At 32.7% G+C, this 16,333-nt stretch overlaps 2 protein-coding genes across 11 annotated transcripts in view; one reads left to right on the top strand and one right to left on the bottom strand.

The window, feature by feature from the left end:
- The window catches only part of LOC127711414 (F-box only protein 32-like), an 11,546-nt gene extending 11,152 nt beyond the window's left edge, over positions 1 to 394 (top strand). Inside the window, exon 8 of the mRNA XM_052217454.1 lies at positions 1 to 394. This exon is cut by the window's left edge and continues 952 nt beyond it. The gene's annotated coding sequence lies outside the window, so the exon portion shown is untranslated.
- The window catches only part of LOC127711223 (heat shock 70 kDa protein 14-like), a 65,901-nt gene that overhangs the window by 32,942 nt on the left and 16,626 nt on the right, over positions 1 to 16,333 (bottom strand). For 2 of the 10 annotated variants that reach the window (XM_052217254.1, XM_052217219.1), the window contains exons 9-14: positions 15,643 to 15,745; positions 14,646 to 14,774; positions 12,990 to 13,082; positions 11,939 to 12,103; positions 7,383 to 7,441; positions 6,532 to 6,883 (exon numbers count right to left, since the gene is read on the bottom strand). The exons of 3 other annotated variants lie outside the window; for them this stretch is intronic. In XM_052217254.1, coding sequence (XP_052073214.1) covers positions 6,805 to 6,883; positions 7,383 to 7,441; positions 11,939 to 12,103; positions 12,990 to 13,082; positions 14,646 to 14,774; positions 15,643 to 15,745 — 628 coding nt within the window. In that variant the 3' untranslated portion in view covers positions 6,532 to 6,804. Of the gene's footprint in view, positions 1 to 6,531; positions 6,884 to 7,382; positions 7,442 to 11,938; positions 12,104 to 12,989; positions 13,083 to 14,645; positions 14,775 to 15,642; positions 15,746 to 16,333 lie in introns of those variants that run through there. 5 more of the 10 variants (XR_007986610.1, XM_052217222.1, XM_052217233.1 and 2 more) reach the window with 5 other exon arrangements.

Here is a 16,333-nt window from a genome sequence, read left to right as displayed (position 1 = left end):
CTTTATATATTATAGCATGCTAGTTAAAAGTCATAATTTTATACAATTATTTTTCAATTTTACTGCATTTATGGTAATTTCATGATCTGATATCTTTTCTTTAGTATTTATAAATTAGAACTGGTGGTTGAAAATTGTTATAATTGAATTATAATGGTGTACTGGAGATGTTAAAGGGATCTCAAATTCCCAATAACATGAAGTATTCAGTACTGCAGAAATATAAGTAAAAATCTGCAAGCTATTATTGCAAGAAGAATGAAACTACTAAATGAATTAATGTAGTAAAACTTTACACCAGTTATAACCTAAATGTAAATGTGAATAACATATCAATATTTCTTTCCTACAGAGGCTTCATGTTTTTTAGTGTGTTATTAAATTTTTTACACAATATTGTTTCATTTTCCTTTATTTTAATTGTTGGATATTTTGATATATGAATAAGAACTGTGTGTTCTAAATAGTTCCTCCCCTGAATCACTGATTTTGGAAAAATTGTGTCATATTGACTGATATTTACAAAAGAGAACACACGTCTGCTTTACTGCTCATTATTTAATTTATGTTTAATTCAAAGTTGAAATAAGTTAAAAGTTTTACTACAAGTATACAAAAAACTTAACATAATTAATGATACATGTAGATAAGGTCAAGGGCAGATGAACCCAGCAAGACAGACATGTACACTTTGCAATCATTTCATACACCAAATATAATTGACCTATTGCTCAAAGTATTTTAAGAACACTTAACCATGAAAAAATAACATTGACCAATAAACCATAATTGAGGTCAATGTCATATGAATGCATCCAGATAAACAAATGCACCTTACAATCATTCCATACACCAAATATAGTTGACCTATTGGCTATAGTATCAGAGATATGAACTTGACCACAAAAACTGAACCATGAAACTGATGAGGTCAAGGTCAGATGATCCCTGTTTGACGGATGTGTAGACATTGAAAGGATGCCATATACCAAATATAGTTATCCCATTACTCATTATCAGTGTGAAATCTGTTTGATAAATAAAAACAGATTTTAAAAAAAGTTGCTTAACCATGAAATAGAGGTTTAAAACAATCAATATATGACTGACATAAATTTCAAAACATGAGAAGCCACCTGTATACAAGGTGTTGTAAATGTGTGTATTGGTTATTTCCAAGTAAAGAAATGTTGTTCTTATTGTATTAAGAGAGTTTATATGAGTTGTCAGAAGTTATTTCTAGTATTTCTAGTATATTGAATGAGTAATTAACGTACGTTTTACTTTATGTTATTAGATGTATCGATTACGTCATATATGGCGCAAATTTGTCATGTATTATTCAGAACGTTACCGTTGGGTTAATATTGTAATCGTGAACCCAAAAGTGTTCCTTTGTGAGCTCTCAACTGGAAGAAATAATATGTCTTGATTGTTTTAGTAACAAAAGTTTATTATTATAAGTATTTTGAGTCGAGGACTTGTATATTTTATGTCAGCGTTTGACGTTATGTTTTTCTTCCTGCTTAGAATATTTACTTCCGGGAATTTCAAATAAATACCAGTGCAACGTCACGTTCGTCAGTCTTTGCTGTGTTTACATTTGGCTTGCAGCAAGGCTCAGCCCGGGGGTTTCTAGAGGTGAGGAGCAGCGCATTTAGCTGTATGCCTCGCAGTTTATATTACAAGTAAGGGTCGTAGTCTAGAGGTAAGAAGCAGCGCAGATAGCTGTATGCCTTGCATTTATTTACGTTGTCATTGTAGAATTTATTAAGATGATCCCGTTTGGTCCGTACAAAAATACAAGAGAAAGAATGTTATTTTAGTAGCTCCGCACCGTATGTAAATTATATAATTGTTGCTCGAATATTGTACATGTATGGAAATATATCGGCTGTTCTAGAAGTTTAATAAAAGTATCATTTTCTACTATTGATTATTTATTCACGCTACCAATGATGAGAGAGAACAGACAACAGATTTGACGGCCGTATTTATTTATCCCTTAGTTTAGTCACAAGTTTTGTGGGTTTATTCGTATTTGCTGGCTTTAAAACTATACAAAAACATAGCAAGAAGCAGAAATTACGACAATGGTGGCAGCGGTTTAGTTCTCACGTTTCAAGGAATTTGGCACGTCTATTTTTAGAAATACTAATGTGTATGGAACACACTAAGTGACAAATATTGTGTATGGAGTGCGCTTAACTCTATACATTATACTGTAATAAATTGAATATTTTGGAAAATATAGGAGTGCATTTAGCTTCTAAAATTAAGAAAATATTTATAAAGGAGGTGCATTTAGCTTCCTAGAAAAAAAATTTATAAAGGAGGTGCATTTAGCTTCCTAGAAAGAAAAAAGAAAATATTTATTTATAAAGGAGGTGCATTTAGCTTCCTAGAGAAAAAAAAATTAAAAAAAATTATAAAGGAGGTGCATTTTAGCTTCCTAGCAAGAAAAAAAATATAAAGGAGGTGCATTTAGCTTCCTAGAAAGAAAAAAAAATTATAAAGGAGGTGCATTTTAGCTTCCAAATAATTATTTATTAGAGAAATAGAGGTGTAGTTAGCTTCTATTGGCATATTATTGTTTGTTTTAAAAATGAATATTAGAAATAGAAAAATCCCAGCTCCAAATTTTGGAAGGGGGGAAAAGTATGAAGAATATAATTATTTCACAGAGCGGAACTGTTGAGCCCTGTAATTTAGTAGATTTGGGTATAGAAGATGGTGTTAATTTATCTACCTCCAGTCCCACAGTAAGTCCTATAAACTCGCCTGTGCAGAATACAAGGACGATTGAGGAAAGTACATGTTACTCATGCCACCAAGAGGGACATTACAGCAGAGATTGTCCTTTCTCAAGAGGAAAAAGAGGGAAACCAGAAAATATGAATACTTTCGAAGGGAACCCGCAGTTTGGATTTACAAGTCAGGATTATCAGAAATAGTTGGGCCTATATAGCAGATAAGCCTACTGGCCAAATATCAGAATATTTTTGTGTGGATTCGGATTTTTTATAATGTAGATATGAAGCTTGTGTGATTTTTTTTGTTATTGATAAAATGTAAAAAGTGATTTAATGGTTTATTGAGAAGACTTGTAATATTTGTTTATCCACTGAGTATACAGTACACTAAGCACAAATATGTATAGATTTTTGCACTTTAAGAAATATATTGTGTTATTGAAATTGTTTTTAAGATTTTAGAAAACAGGTGATGTTTTTTTATTAGAAGCTAGAATTTGATGGTCCTATTGGCGTTGTTGTCCTTAATGCAGTTAAGATTGTTTAATACTATTTTGGTGGGAAGCTGCTTTCGGTGGGTGTATATTGGCAGTTGGGATACTTATAAGGAGCCATTTTTGTTTTGGCGGAGATTAAGTTAAGGCTAATATTGGCAGTTAGGATACTTATAAGGAGCCATTTTTGTTTTGGCGGAGATTAAGTTAAGGCTAATGATTAGTCTAGATTGCAATATACATTTTGGTTACACCATGGGTATGCTGAGCTATAGTCTACACCATTTTAGATATTTCTCGGGGAATACTGATGACTATTGTTTATTAGTTGTACTTTTGTACCTATTTTTATACTTATGTTTGTATGGTACATCAGTATCGAAGATTGTGTATAAATTTATACGCGGGGTACCCTTGTGGTATAGAACTTGATAGGACATTTGTTGGCTTATGGTTAGCCTGGTGTTTAGAAGAAGTTGAGCTTCATGATGTTTATAATTCCAGCGTCTGATAGAATGGAGAATCTTGAATTGAACTTTAAATGGAGTATACGGTATTAGTGCTGTAACTGGATGCAAAAATAGACTTTTATTTTATATTTTCGATAATGACACAATGAAGAAAAATGTATATTTTGCCTTTTAAGTATTAACAGGCGCATTAGTTTGTTAACACAGACATTAGTTTTTATGACATAAACAGGCGCAGTAGTTTGTTGATGTATGGTTAAGTTTAAGTTTTAAGATAGCTTTAATATTTCCTTTTTTTGGCAAATTAGAGATTTTTTATTTGTATAATAGAGTATTACGTACATAGCAATATTGTGAAAAGAATTTTTGAAATGTAATGTCAGAATTGACAAGACCATATTTCGAGGACGAAATGTAATCTGGGGGAGGGGCAGTGTTGTAAATGTGTGTATTGGTTATTTCCAAGTAAAGAAATGTTGTTCTTATTGTATTAAGAGAGTTTATATGAGTTGTCAGAAGTTATTTCTAGTATTTCTAGTATATTGAATGAGTAATTAACGTACGTTTTACTTTATGTTATTAGATGTATCGATTACGTCATATATGGCGCAAATTTGTCATGTATTATTCAGAACGTTACCGTTGGGTTAATATTGTAATCGTGAACCCAAAAGTGTTCCTTTGTGAGCTCTCAACTGGAAGAAATAATATGTCTTGATTGTTTTAGTAACAAAAGTTTATTATTATAAGTATTTTGAGTCGAGGACTTGTATATTTTATGTCAGCGTTTGACGTTATGTTTTTCTTCCTGCTTAGAATATTTACTTCCGGGAATTTCAAATAAATACCAGTGCAACGTCACGTTCGTCAGTCTTTGCTGTGTTTACATTTGGCTTGCAGCAAGGCTCAGCCCGGGGGTTTCTAGAGGTGAGGAGCAGCGCATTTAGCTGTATGCCTCGCAGTTTATATTACAAGTAAGGGTCGTAGTCTAGAGGTAAGAAGCAGCGCAGATAGCTGTATGCCTTGCATTTATTTACGTTGTCATTGTAGAATTTATTAAGATGATCCCGTTTGGTCCGTACAAAAATACAAGAGAAAGAATGTTATTTTAGTAGCTCCGCACCGTATGTAAATTATATAATTGTTGCTGGAATATTGTACATGTATGGAAATATATCGGCTGTTCTAGAAGTTTAATAAAAGTATCATTTTCTACTATTGATTATTTATTCACGCTACCAATGATGAGAGAGAACAGACAACAGATTTGACGGCCGTATTTATTTATCCCTTAGTTTAGTCACAAGTTTTGAGGGTTTATTCATATTTGCTGGCTTTAAAACTATACAAAAACATAGCAAGAAGCAGAAATTACGACACAAGGTATGAAATATCAAGGTCTTCTATCTTTTAAATATAATACCCCCCACACTGGATTAGCATCATTATGCCACTTTCTACAGATTTCATCATAGACAAGACAGTAAAAAATCAGCACCCCCTCCCCCCTCTTGGATTTACAAAAGATCCATTTCTTTCTATAAAATTTTGCTCTACAAGATTCTCTATCAACTAGAGCTTTTTAGATATATTAGACAATTATAATTTTCAATTTAACACTATGTTCTACTATTTTTATTCATTGTGTAATTGTGGGTTGATAGATTAAAAAAAATATAATTCACAAACTTAAATCAACACACTTAGGTTCATTGATGACAACAAAATTTGGAAAGAATAGAAACAAAGGAATGTACATGATGCATATACATTGACCCTCAAATTAAGCATTGCAGAATTGAAGTTTTCAGTAACTGAACTTCCTGATTCAAGTAGATGACAATGAAAGGCCAAGAAAATCTGACATTTTAAAAATTTTAAGCTGACATTTGAATGAAATTTCCTATCATTTGAAAGATAAATAAAAAAAGAATGTGCCTGAGGACACAAATGCCCCCGTTCAAGCTTTGCAATTTTTCAAGTTAAAAAGGGGCATAACTCTAGAAAGGTAAATGACTCGCAACCCAAATTCAAACTCTGTCCGCCTGTTACAGTTCTTAGCATTGTGTACGAGTTTCATAAAATTTGAATGAGACAAACTTTAGAGTGCAGAAAAAAATAGTAATTTTCCAAGTTATAAAGGGGCATAACTTTAGAACGGTAATTGACTCACTGCCCAAATTCGAACTCTGTCTGCTAGTTTTGGTTCTTAGCATTGTGTAGGAGTTTTAAAATTTGGATGAGGCAAACTTAAGAGTGCAGAAATGAAAATAGGAAATGAAGCTTGATATCAAATTTCAGAAAACTCAGATTTATATTGCATGAAAAAATGTGTAACAATATATATGAATGTAAACAGTCAGTTGATGAGTGATGTGAAAACACAATTACTAGTATAGAGTATAGCATCCTTACAATGAAGCTTAATACAAAATTTCAGGAAGCTCTGAATCATAGTTTCTGAGGATAATGCGATAAACATTTTATTGGATGGTAGGATGGAAGGACTGACCCATAGAAGGGCAGACAAGCAGAGGTAAACCAGTAAACCACCCTTCTTCAAAGTGGGGATTTACCCAAATTTCAGGAAGCTCGAATTCGAAGTGCCTGATAAAATTACAACCAAAATTTTATTGCACAGACACATAGACAGAGTTAAACCAGTACACCCCCTCCTTTGGAACAGGGGTATAATTATGGCTGAACATGATAGTGTACCATTAATTTTTTAATTGAAATGGGACAGTAAAATTAGCAAAAGAAGAAAATTGTTGGTTCTGATCCACTGGGTATAATCAAAATAATAAAAACACATGATTTTGGTCTTTCTTTATATTTCTTTCAGTTATCTTATCTATAGCTCTTATCTTTATAAGTCAGTATTGTATAAAAGTACTAAACATGGGTGTATCTCTAGTATAATCAATTAGAATAACTTTGGGGAAATAAAACTTTGTATAAAAAGATGAATATCATTAACAAACGTAATACTGCAATCCACGTACAACTGTAAATCAGATAATGACGGATCTCCATCAAAGCAATAACTTAATATATAATTGTTATGTTTTAATCATCAGCTGGTTGTCAACTTTGAACTTCAACTGTAATTGAGACTGTCTTTTGTGAACTTTCCTCTTTACATGTAACATGTAATGACCCATCCCTGAAAAAAAAATGAACTACAATATGTAAGGTTTATATTTTTCCAAACAACTTACACAACATATCCTTTACTTCTCTAATCATCTACTCTTATCCCATCCCATATATGATATCTCTACACGACTATAGCCTTTCACGTAGGCTGCTTTAATGTTTTATGAACTTTAGAAATCTACTATTATCTATAAAATCTTCAATATCACATTTTTGTTTTACAAAAGAATGTGTTTCTTTTTTTATTTCAACTGATCTTTTGTACTGTTAATAACTATCACTTAAGCTCATTTTGTACTGATTGAAGTCTGAACACAGAATGCGGAAAGCTTGCAATACACTTTGGAATACTTTTAGGTCAGTGAACTAAACAAATCCATAGAACATCTATCCTTTAAAAAACATTCCTGATGCTATAAACATTTTTCTTTGACAAAATTTTAATTTTTGACTGAATATTAATTTTTTCATGTAGTAATGTAATGAGATAATGGTTGATACAATACCTTCTGAGATGGAAAACTATTGATACTACTGCTGATTTGGGTAGATCCTGCATTACAAGCTGAAATGATTTAACATGGAATACTTATCAAGTATTGCATTTTCAACTATACAACTGATTACAATATATATAACAAGGCAATTTATAGCTACAACAGTTAAAATAATCTTAATAAAGCATATCAATTCAATTTAATAATAACCAGTGATTTAAGGTAACACAATACAAAGATTGTTTCACCCCCATCAGACAACTTTAAATTGATGTAATTTCTTTCATCCAGCTCTAAAATTTATATATGAGGAACCAAAAGAAAGAAGAAAGAATAATCTTTCAAATGGTGATGATTTCATAATTACATAATTATAACATAATTAATTATTATGTTATTAGTTGCTAGATTGTGATGTCCACATTTGAATGAAATTAGCTTCGTTGTTATTCATAGCATCCCAAAATTTTTGATAGATTCTTGAGCAACATAGTTTGACCTCCAAAACCGTGTCTCAGATTTTTCCTATTGTATTTCATTCTCTCATAAACCTTCAATTAAGTTTGCAACCTTAATTCATAAGAAATCACTAAATTTAATTAGGTATAAAATTTGTTCTATTGATGTTTTTGGAAATCTGAGACACGGTTTTGAAGATAACTGGTCAAGGAACAACATGTGCTAAAATCATGCATATAGGGGCACCCATCTAGGAGCTAATTTCATTTAAAACAACATTTTCATGGCAAAAATGTATGTGTCACAATTGAATAAATAAGAATTTTCCTACTTGAACCTCATTAACTTCAATATAATTCACAAATGTACCATGTGGATACTTCAGGATTGGCATTTAATCATAAATCAATTAGGTTTTGACCAGTAAGAAAGCTTTCCATTTCAGCAATTCTAAATATATATAAAGAAAATGCACACACTGTGCATCAACATTCTGATCTGGCGGGAGAAGTTATATCATTATTGACCTTGATGTAAGTCAGTTGCTACTGATTTGGTCAAAACTCCGCCCACCTGGATAAACATCAACTATTAATGATCTCAGAAGTTTAATTACTCATTGCATTTGCTTTTTCACTATGGATTTTATTCATGGAGTACATAAAACAATAAATTTTACTTTAAACGTTTTCCTAAAAAGTAAGTTATGCATGTGTACAAAAAATGATCAGTTGGTCAGTGTAGAGGATTCTTATGGGGGATTTCTAGAATTAAAATTGTATACAATGAAAATATGGTGTTTAACACAAAGTAGAATTTTCTACTTTCTGTAGTTTGAAAATGAGATATTTAATTTGTGTTTTCTTTTTAAAAAGAATTCATATATAAACATTCACCTCAAGAAAATCTGATATAACCATCAGCAACATAAAATGTTGTATAGTTATATTTGTTTAATATTTGTACATTTATATTTTGATTCCCTCTATAGATCCAAATAGTTTTTTTGTTTTTTTCTCCTGGCAGCTCCAATATAGAAATGTATTTTTATTTGGAATTCATTATCATCTTTTTTCTATAAACCCCTAGTCCACCTCTTTTTCATAACTGTTATTTTTATAGCTGGTCAGTGGTCGTAAAGCTATCAAATGATTCTATTGATTAACCACAAAGTACTGCCCACATGTTCTTATCTTGTATCAGTCAGACACGTGCATTTGTTTATAAAACTAATTATCATCAAAACTCATTAACAGTGCAAGATATGGAAAAATATTTTTCTTCTGTGGTTTTGGAATATTAAGAAGTAATAAAAACAGCTGAAAATGAAATTTTGATAAAATTTAGTTGTTTTTGAATAGTGCTACCTTAAGTCACATGAAAAAGAAATACCAACATTTGGTCTGTACTTGCAAGGTTATGCAAAATAGAGATAAATAAAATGCTCCGCTGGGGCGCAGCTTGATACGACCCGCAGAGGTCGAACCCTGAACAGTTGGGGCAAGTATGGACACAACATTCAAGCTTGATACAGCACTGAATTTGGATTGTAATTAAATATTTGACACAGCATAGGTTTCTGACACAGAATGAATGTGGTCTAAGAACTTAAAAAATTTTAATTTACCTATTCAAACCATATCATTATTATTTGCTTTTATATATAAATCAGAAATAACCAATTTAAAATGGAAAATTTTAAAGAAAAAAAAGGGAAAAAAAATCCCCCCCCAAATTTTTTGAACCCCCTTATGATTCATCACCCCCAAACTCAATCCAAGCCTTCCCTTTGTGGTATGGTACCTTGCAGTACAATTTCAGAGAGATCCATACACTTGAACACAAGTTATTGTCTGGAAACTAGAAAAATGCTTGTTTTTTGGCCCCAAATTCCTAAATGTTTAGGGCAGTTACCCCCAAACTCAAACCCAGCTTTCCCTTTGTGATATGGAACCTTGCAGTACAATTGCATAAAGATCCATACACTTACACACAAGTTATTGTCCTGAAACTAGAAAAATGCTTGGTTTTTTGCCCTTTTATGGCCCCTAATTCCTAAAATTTTGAAGGAATTACCCCCAAAATCAATCCCAGCCTTCCCTTTGTGGTATGGTACCTTGCAGTATAATTTCAGAGAGATCCATACACTTGAACACAAGTTATTGTCTAGAAACAAGAAAAATTCTTATTTTTGGCCCCTTATTCCTAAACGTTTTGGGCAATTACCCCCAAACTCAATTCCAGCTTTCCCTTTGTGATATGGAACCTTGTAGTACAATTTCATAAAGATCCATACACTTACACACAAGTTATTGTCATGAAACTAGAAAAAATGCTTGTTTTTTGCCCCTTTTTGGCCCCTAATTCCTAAAATTTGGAGGCAATTACCCCCAAAATCAATCCCATCATTCCCTTTGTGATATGGAACCTTGCGGTACAATGTCAGAGAGATCCATACACTTATACACAAGTTATTGTCATGAAACTAGAAAAATGCTTGTTTTTTGCCCCTTTTTGGCCCCTGATTCCTAAAATTTGGAGGCAATTACCCCCAAAATCAATCCCAGCATTCCCTTTGTGATATGGAGCCTTGTGGTACAATGTCAGAGAGATCCATACACTAACACACAAGTTATGTCTGGAAGTTACAAAAATGCTGATTTTTGGCCCCTTTTTGGCCCCTAATTCCTTAACTGTTGGTACCATAACCCCCAAAATCAGTCCCCACCTTCCTTTTGTGGTATTGAACCTTATGGTAAAATTTCATAGAGATCCATTCACTTAAACTTAAGTTAGAGTGCAAAAACCAATGTGTCTTCGGACGACGACGCCAACGTCATACCAATATATGACCTCAAAATTTTTTGCGGTCGTATAAAAACCTGAAAATTTCAATTTCAGTATCATTTTGACTTTTGCAGGATACTATGAGAATTTTTCAATAACGTTCATATATTGTATTTGCTACCTTAGAAATAACAAACAGTAAAAATAAACTGTTATCACAAAGATATGTCTCGCCTTTTTGTAATTTTGATAATGCAAATGTTGACATTAAAATAGCAATACTTTAACATGTAAGTTATGCAAATATTCAAAGTCTATGAACCATGACTGAAGGTACATGGCTAAACAATCTCCATGGATTGAGATGTGGCAATGCTAATACAACTGCATACCAAATACCATTGACTTATTATAAGTCGTTCCCTTTAAATAAACCTAAACACAAACATTAACTTGTAAACAATGTAAAAGTTTCAAAGTCAATGAACCATGATCAGGGGTGGGGCTATATAATCTCCATGGAAAAGATACATGCAAATGCCAATAAATTTGCATAACAAATATCATTGACTTAACATTAACAGTTCATCTTAAACTGATCTAATCACAAACTAATACATGTAAACTAAGCAAAAGCTTCAAAGTAAATAGACCATGACTGAGGGGGCAGGGCCAAATATTCTCCATGGAAATGAGATGTGCTAATGCTTATACAACTGAACACCAGTTAACATTGGCCTACCACTAATGGTTCCCCTTGAACTGACCTAATCACAAACTAATACATGTTAACTTAGCAAAATTTTCAAAGTCTATAGACCATGACTAAGGGGGCGGAGCCAAATAATCTCCATGGAAATGAGATATGCCAATGCTTATACAACTGCATACCAAATATCATTGACCTACCACTAGTGGTTCCCCATAAATTGACCTAATCACATACTAATACATGTAAACTATGAACAGTTTCAAAGTCAATAGACCTTGACTGAGGGGGCAGGGTCAAATGATCTCCATGGTAATGAGATGTGCCAATGCTAATACAACTGCATACCAAATATCATTGACCTACCACTAGTGGTTCACCATGAACTAGACCTAATCACAAACTAATACATTGTTGACGCCGCCGCCGCCGGAAACAGCATACCTATGTCTCGCTTTTTGACTCCGTCAAGGCAAGACAAAAACTATTAAAAAAAAGTATTAACTAGTACGGTTGGCTATAATTGCCTACATCCACATCATTGTGGATAGTTGTCTCATTGGCAATCATACCACATCTCTCTATTTTTATTTTAAGTATATATACATACTTTTCCCAGATCTGCATCCACAGAATTATTATTACTACATTCACACAGCTCTAGTTTGAAAGATGTCTGGTTACTTGGTAAGGTGACAGTTTCATGTTTTCGACATGGAAATGGTGTTAAAGATGGAAAGACTGGATAAAGTTGGCATGTAGACTCATTAGCTGCCTATAAACAAATCATCAGGAATCATATAATGAACTTTATTTGACATGTCACTAGAATAGTTTTTTAACAGTCTATCTTTAATTTTCTATTGAATCAGTAAAAATACTGTTTTGTTAGTAATTATTTAATCTGTAATTTAGTTATAACATTTTATTGAGGTTATTCTTTAATACAGAAAACTTGAGATCACAATTTAAGCTACCAACATTCTAAGAGTAACTGACAAACTTTTACTTCTACTACTGACTGAGAACATAATTTTCCTGCATTTTTTCATAGGTTGATCAAAATTTAAAATTCTATATTAGAAGAGATAAACTGATGTATCTGGTACATGAAGATATCAATCATCTGTTGTGTTAACACATCTAGCATATTAAAAAACATCTAATGAATGTCTCCTCCTCATATTGGGTTACTACTTAAATTTGATTATTGGATCAACTTGACCAGATTTTGATCAATATAACTAAATTCAAAGTTTATTTTCTTCTGGTACTAGTGATCTTTCAATTCTATTTTTGGTTTATCTTTTAATCCCTTTCAAAACAGGTGCTCCTGCTATAATCCATCTGTGTATTTTTCCCAGTGTTTTTACTTCTAGCATATACTATACTGAGAAGTGTTGAATAATTTTTTCAAGATTATGTCATGTGCAAAACAACAAATTTGAAGGGAACTCATGTTTTGTCCGGTCACGACTCTCTTCTTATCCAGGTGTAGTAATATGTATGCATTTTGAACCTCAACAAAAGTCACCTATTTTATGAGGCCAGTTTTCTCTGCTCCTAAAGGAGAGATGTATAGACAGGTTTGACTGTATATAATTAAATGTGATGTCAATGTAATAAATGTTTGGTAAGATAATATAACATCATTTACCTACCTTTACACATATAGATTTTTTCAGACATTCAACTTCACTTTGTTCAAAATTCACTTTAATATCAGTTTCATCACTTCCAGTTAGTATAGCTGCCTGAAATGGGTATACACAAACAAAACATTATAACTGAAGTTTTATCTCCCCTCATCAAGGTACAGAGAAGTTTCAAATTTTCCCAGTAAGAGGTTTTCCTGTCTCATCCCAAGGCAAGATAAAAATCAATGCTTAAAAAACAAGAATGTGTCCATAGTAATGTGTCCACGGATGCCCCACTCGCACTATCATTTTCTATGTTCAGTGGACCGTGAAATTGGGGTCAAAACTCTAATTTGGCATTAAAATTAGAAAGATCATATCATAGGGAACATGTGTACTAAGTTTCAAGTTGATTGGACTTCAACATCATCAAAAACTACCTTGACCAAAAACTTTAACCTGAAGCAGGACAGACGGAGGAACATACGGACGAACAGAAAACATAATGCCACTAGGTGGGGCATAAAAACCAGTTCGGAATAAAATTTCATCTAATTGCATTTTTTTTGTAAAGACAATAGTTATCTTTCCATTTTTAATGAAAATTCCAGATAGGTATTGGAAGACAATGTATAATGCTTGTCATTCTTGAACTCAGATAATAAGAACAAGAAAGTGGAAGAGGATCGGGCATACCCTCAGAAAAAAAGACAAAAACATTACCAAGCAAGACATCGAAAAAGGGGAAAGGCCAAAAAAACACCTGGCACAGGGGACTAACAACTGAGCTGAGCAAAATTGGAAAAACCTGGAAAGAAATAAAATGAACAGCCATGGACAGGAAGAAATGGAGAGAAACTGTAGTTGCCCTATGTCCCCCTTGGGACGAAGTGGATTAAGTCAAGTCAGTCATTCTTGAAAACTTATTGGTACCTTTGAATTTCCATGGTTTACTTGATAACTTTAACTATAATTTCAGTTTTAACCCTAGTACTGCCAGCTATAAATATATCATTATTTCACAGCAGTGCCATAATGCTAATTAGCCTTTGCATTCTATTTAGCCAAGAGTGCTGAATGTGGTGTTAAACACCAACAATAAATCATCATAAACCACACCAGGCGATATTACGAATTATTATACTTCACGTCAAAATGAAGGATTTTGATTGGTTAATACGAGGGCAATAATTTATTCTATCCCATGGCTCAGCAGGTGACAATTTTTTCAAAGTCAACCTCTCGTGAAAACCAATCAAAAACTAATAATTTAAAGGACAATGAATTGAACTTATATCGACAATGCTCAAGTTTCAGCCCAAGAGCTTTTTAAAAGACTGTCAACATAGAAAAAAAAAACATCTTGCTTCACTTTTGTTGTTTTCAAATAACTGTAATGTTGTTATGTACATGACATCATAGTTAATTTCTTTCAATCTCCAATTTAAAAGACAATTATGACAGAACATTCAGTATAATAATTTACATAACACATAGCTGTGAGGGTGATAGAGCAGATTCTTACCCCTCAAAAAAAAACTTTGTCAACCTTGGCTTTGCCTTGGTTGACATGTTTTCTCAGATGTAACAATCTGCTCTATCACCCTCTCAGCTATATGTTATTTATATATTAGGATTAACAACAAACATGTTTTTACTCCATGATGCTATACAACAAACCTGTTTAGCTGCACCAATTGCTATGACTTCATCTGGAGGTATAGAATTAAGAATTTCTGCATTAGGTAATGCATCAGTTATTATTTTTTGTACAAATGGAATTTTCGTTCCTCCACCACACATTATAACCTGGAAAAAATTAAGATAGTAAATAATTTAGAACAAAATATAAAGGTACAACTAAGATTCAATTTTTATAATGTCATACAAAATATTCAATTGTTGCTCTTAACAGCTCATTGTTGAAAATTATTTGTTTACACTTTTTCAATCTTTAAATCTATTTATTGTTTTGGTTTGATGATGGTTAACAAGATGTTTTATATGTCTACATTCATTAAGAGAAATAAAAGAAGAATGTGTCTGAGGACACGATTGCCCCCACTAAAGCTTTGTAATTTTCCAAGTTAAAAAGGGACACAACTCTAGAACGGTAAATGACTCACTGCCAAAATTCGAACTCGGTCTGCTTGTTGTGGTTCTCAGCATTGTTTATGAGTTTAATAAAATTTGGATGAGGCAAAGTTAAGTTAGAGTGCGGAAATGAAAAGGGGATGGAAGGAAAGACGGACAGTTAAGGGTAACACTTAATGCCCCCTTCACCGACGGCGGGGGCATGCAAAGAACAGTCAAGAACATCTTTTTAATAGGTAAGTGAGAAACTAACAAACACAGATATACTGACTGCTACTTACAATTGATGCAAATTACAGTTTGTTCTATTAATAAAATCTAATTAAAAACACTTTGAATTAAGTAAACTAATTACAGATTAATCATTCTTTTTCCTTTTAATTTTTTCTGAAAGGGATTAGCAAACTCAAATAAATAAGCCTGAAATATACATTTTATTTCAAGTATAAATATACAAAATGGTTGCTGAACATGCCCGACCACTTTACTAAACTTATACTTTGATGCAAAAATGGTAAACATGTCGATTATTGGAGAAGACTTATACCTGAGTCACACTATAAAACTCCTATTAAACACCTACCTTCTGGATATCTGTTTTTGCAATATCTGCAGTAGAACATAAGCCATCTATCAGAGAGGGACACTGCTGTACTAATGACGATATTAGACTTTCAAATCTGGCTCTGAAATAAGATTCTATGCTTAAGATATAAAATAGTTAAATTCATACCCATAGTCAAATTGGGGTTTTGTACCTTGAAAACAAATAAATGGGGAATGTGTCCACGGGTCACAGATGATGCACCTGCTTGCATATAACGTTATAAAGGGACATAACTCAAGTATGGTAAAAGTGACTCTACCCAGATTTGTAACTGATTTGAGTTTTGTGGTAATAAGCATTGTGTATAAGTTTCATAAAATTTGGTTGAGGCAAACTAGAGTTGGAGAACGGAAACAAAAAATTCAGCAATTTTTCCATTCGTAAAGGGGCATAACTCCAGAACGGTAAAAGTGACGCCACCAAAATTTGATCTGTGTTTTGTGGTAATAAGCATTATGTATAAGATTCATAACATTTGGTTGAGGCAAACTAATGTAAAAGAACGGAAACCAATTTTGAGACGTACTGATGTATGGACCTACGGACGGACGAACGTACAGACGGACAAGGGTAAAACTTAATGCCCCCTACGCTACGGCGGGGGCATAAAAATACTATCAATGTGAAGATTCAGATTAAAGTTTGACTATTAAATCAATAGCTTCAT

The sequence above is a fragment of the Mytilus californianus genome, unplaced genomic scaffold (assembly GCF_021869535.1).
Source record: "Mytilus californianus isolate M0D057914Y unplaced genomic scaffold, xbMytCali1.0.p SCAF_1, whole genome shotgun sequence".
Taxonomy (NCBI): Eukaryota; Metazoa; Mollusca; class Bivalvia; order Mytilida; family Mytilidae; genus Mytilus; species Mytilus californianus.
The sequence above is the reverse complement of the archived record's forward strand: the minus strand, read 5'-3'. Positions and strand labels throughout refer to the sequence as shown.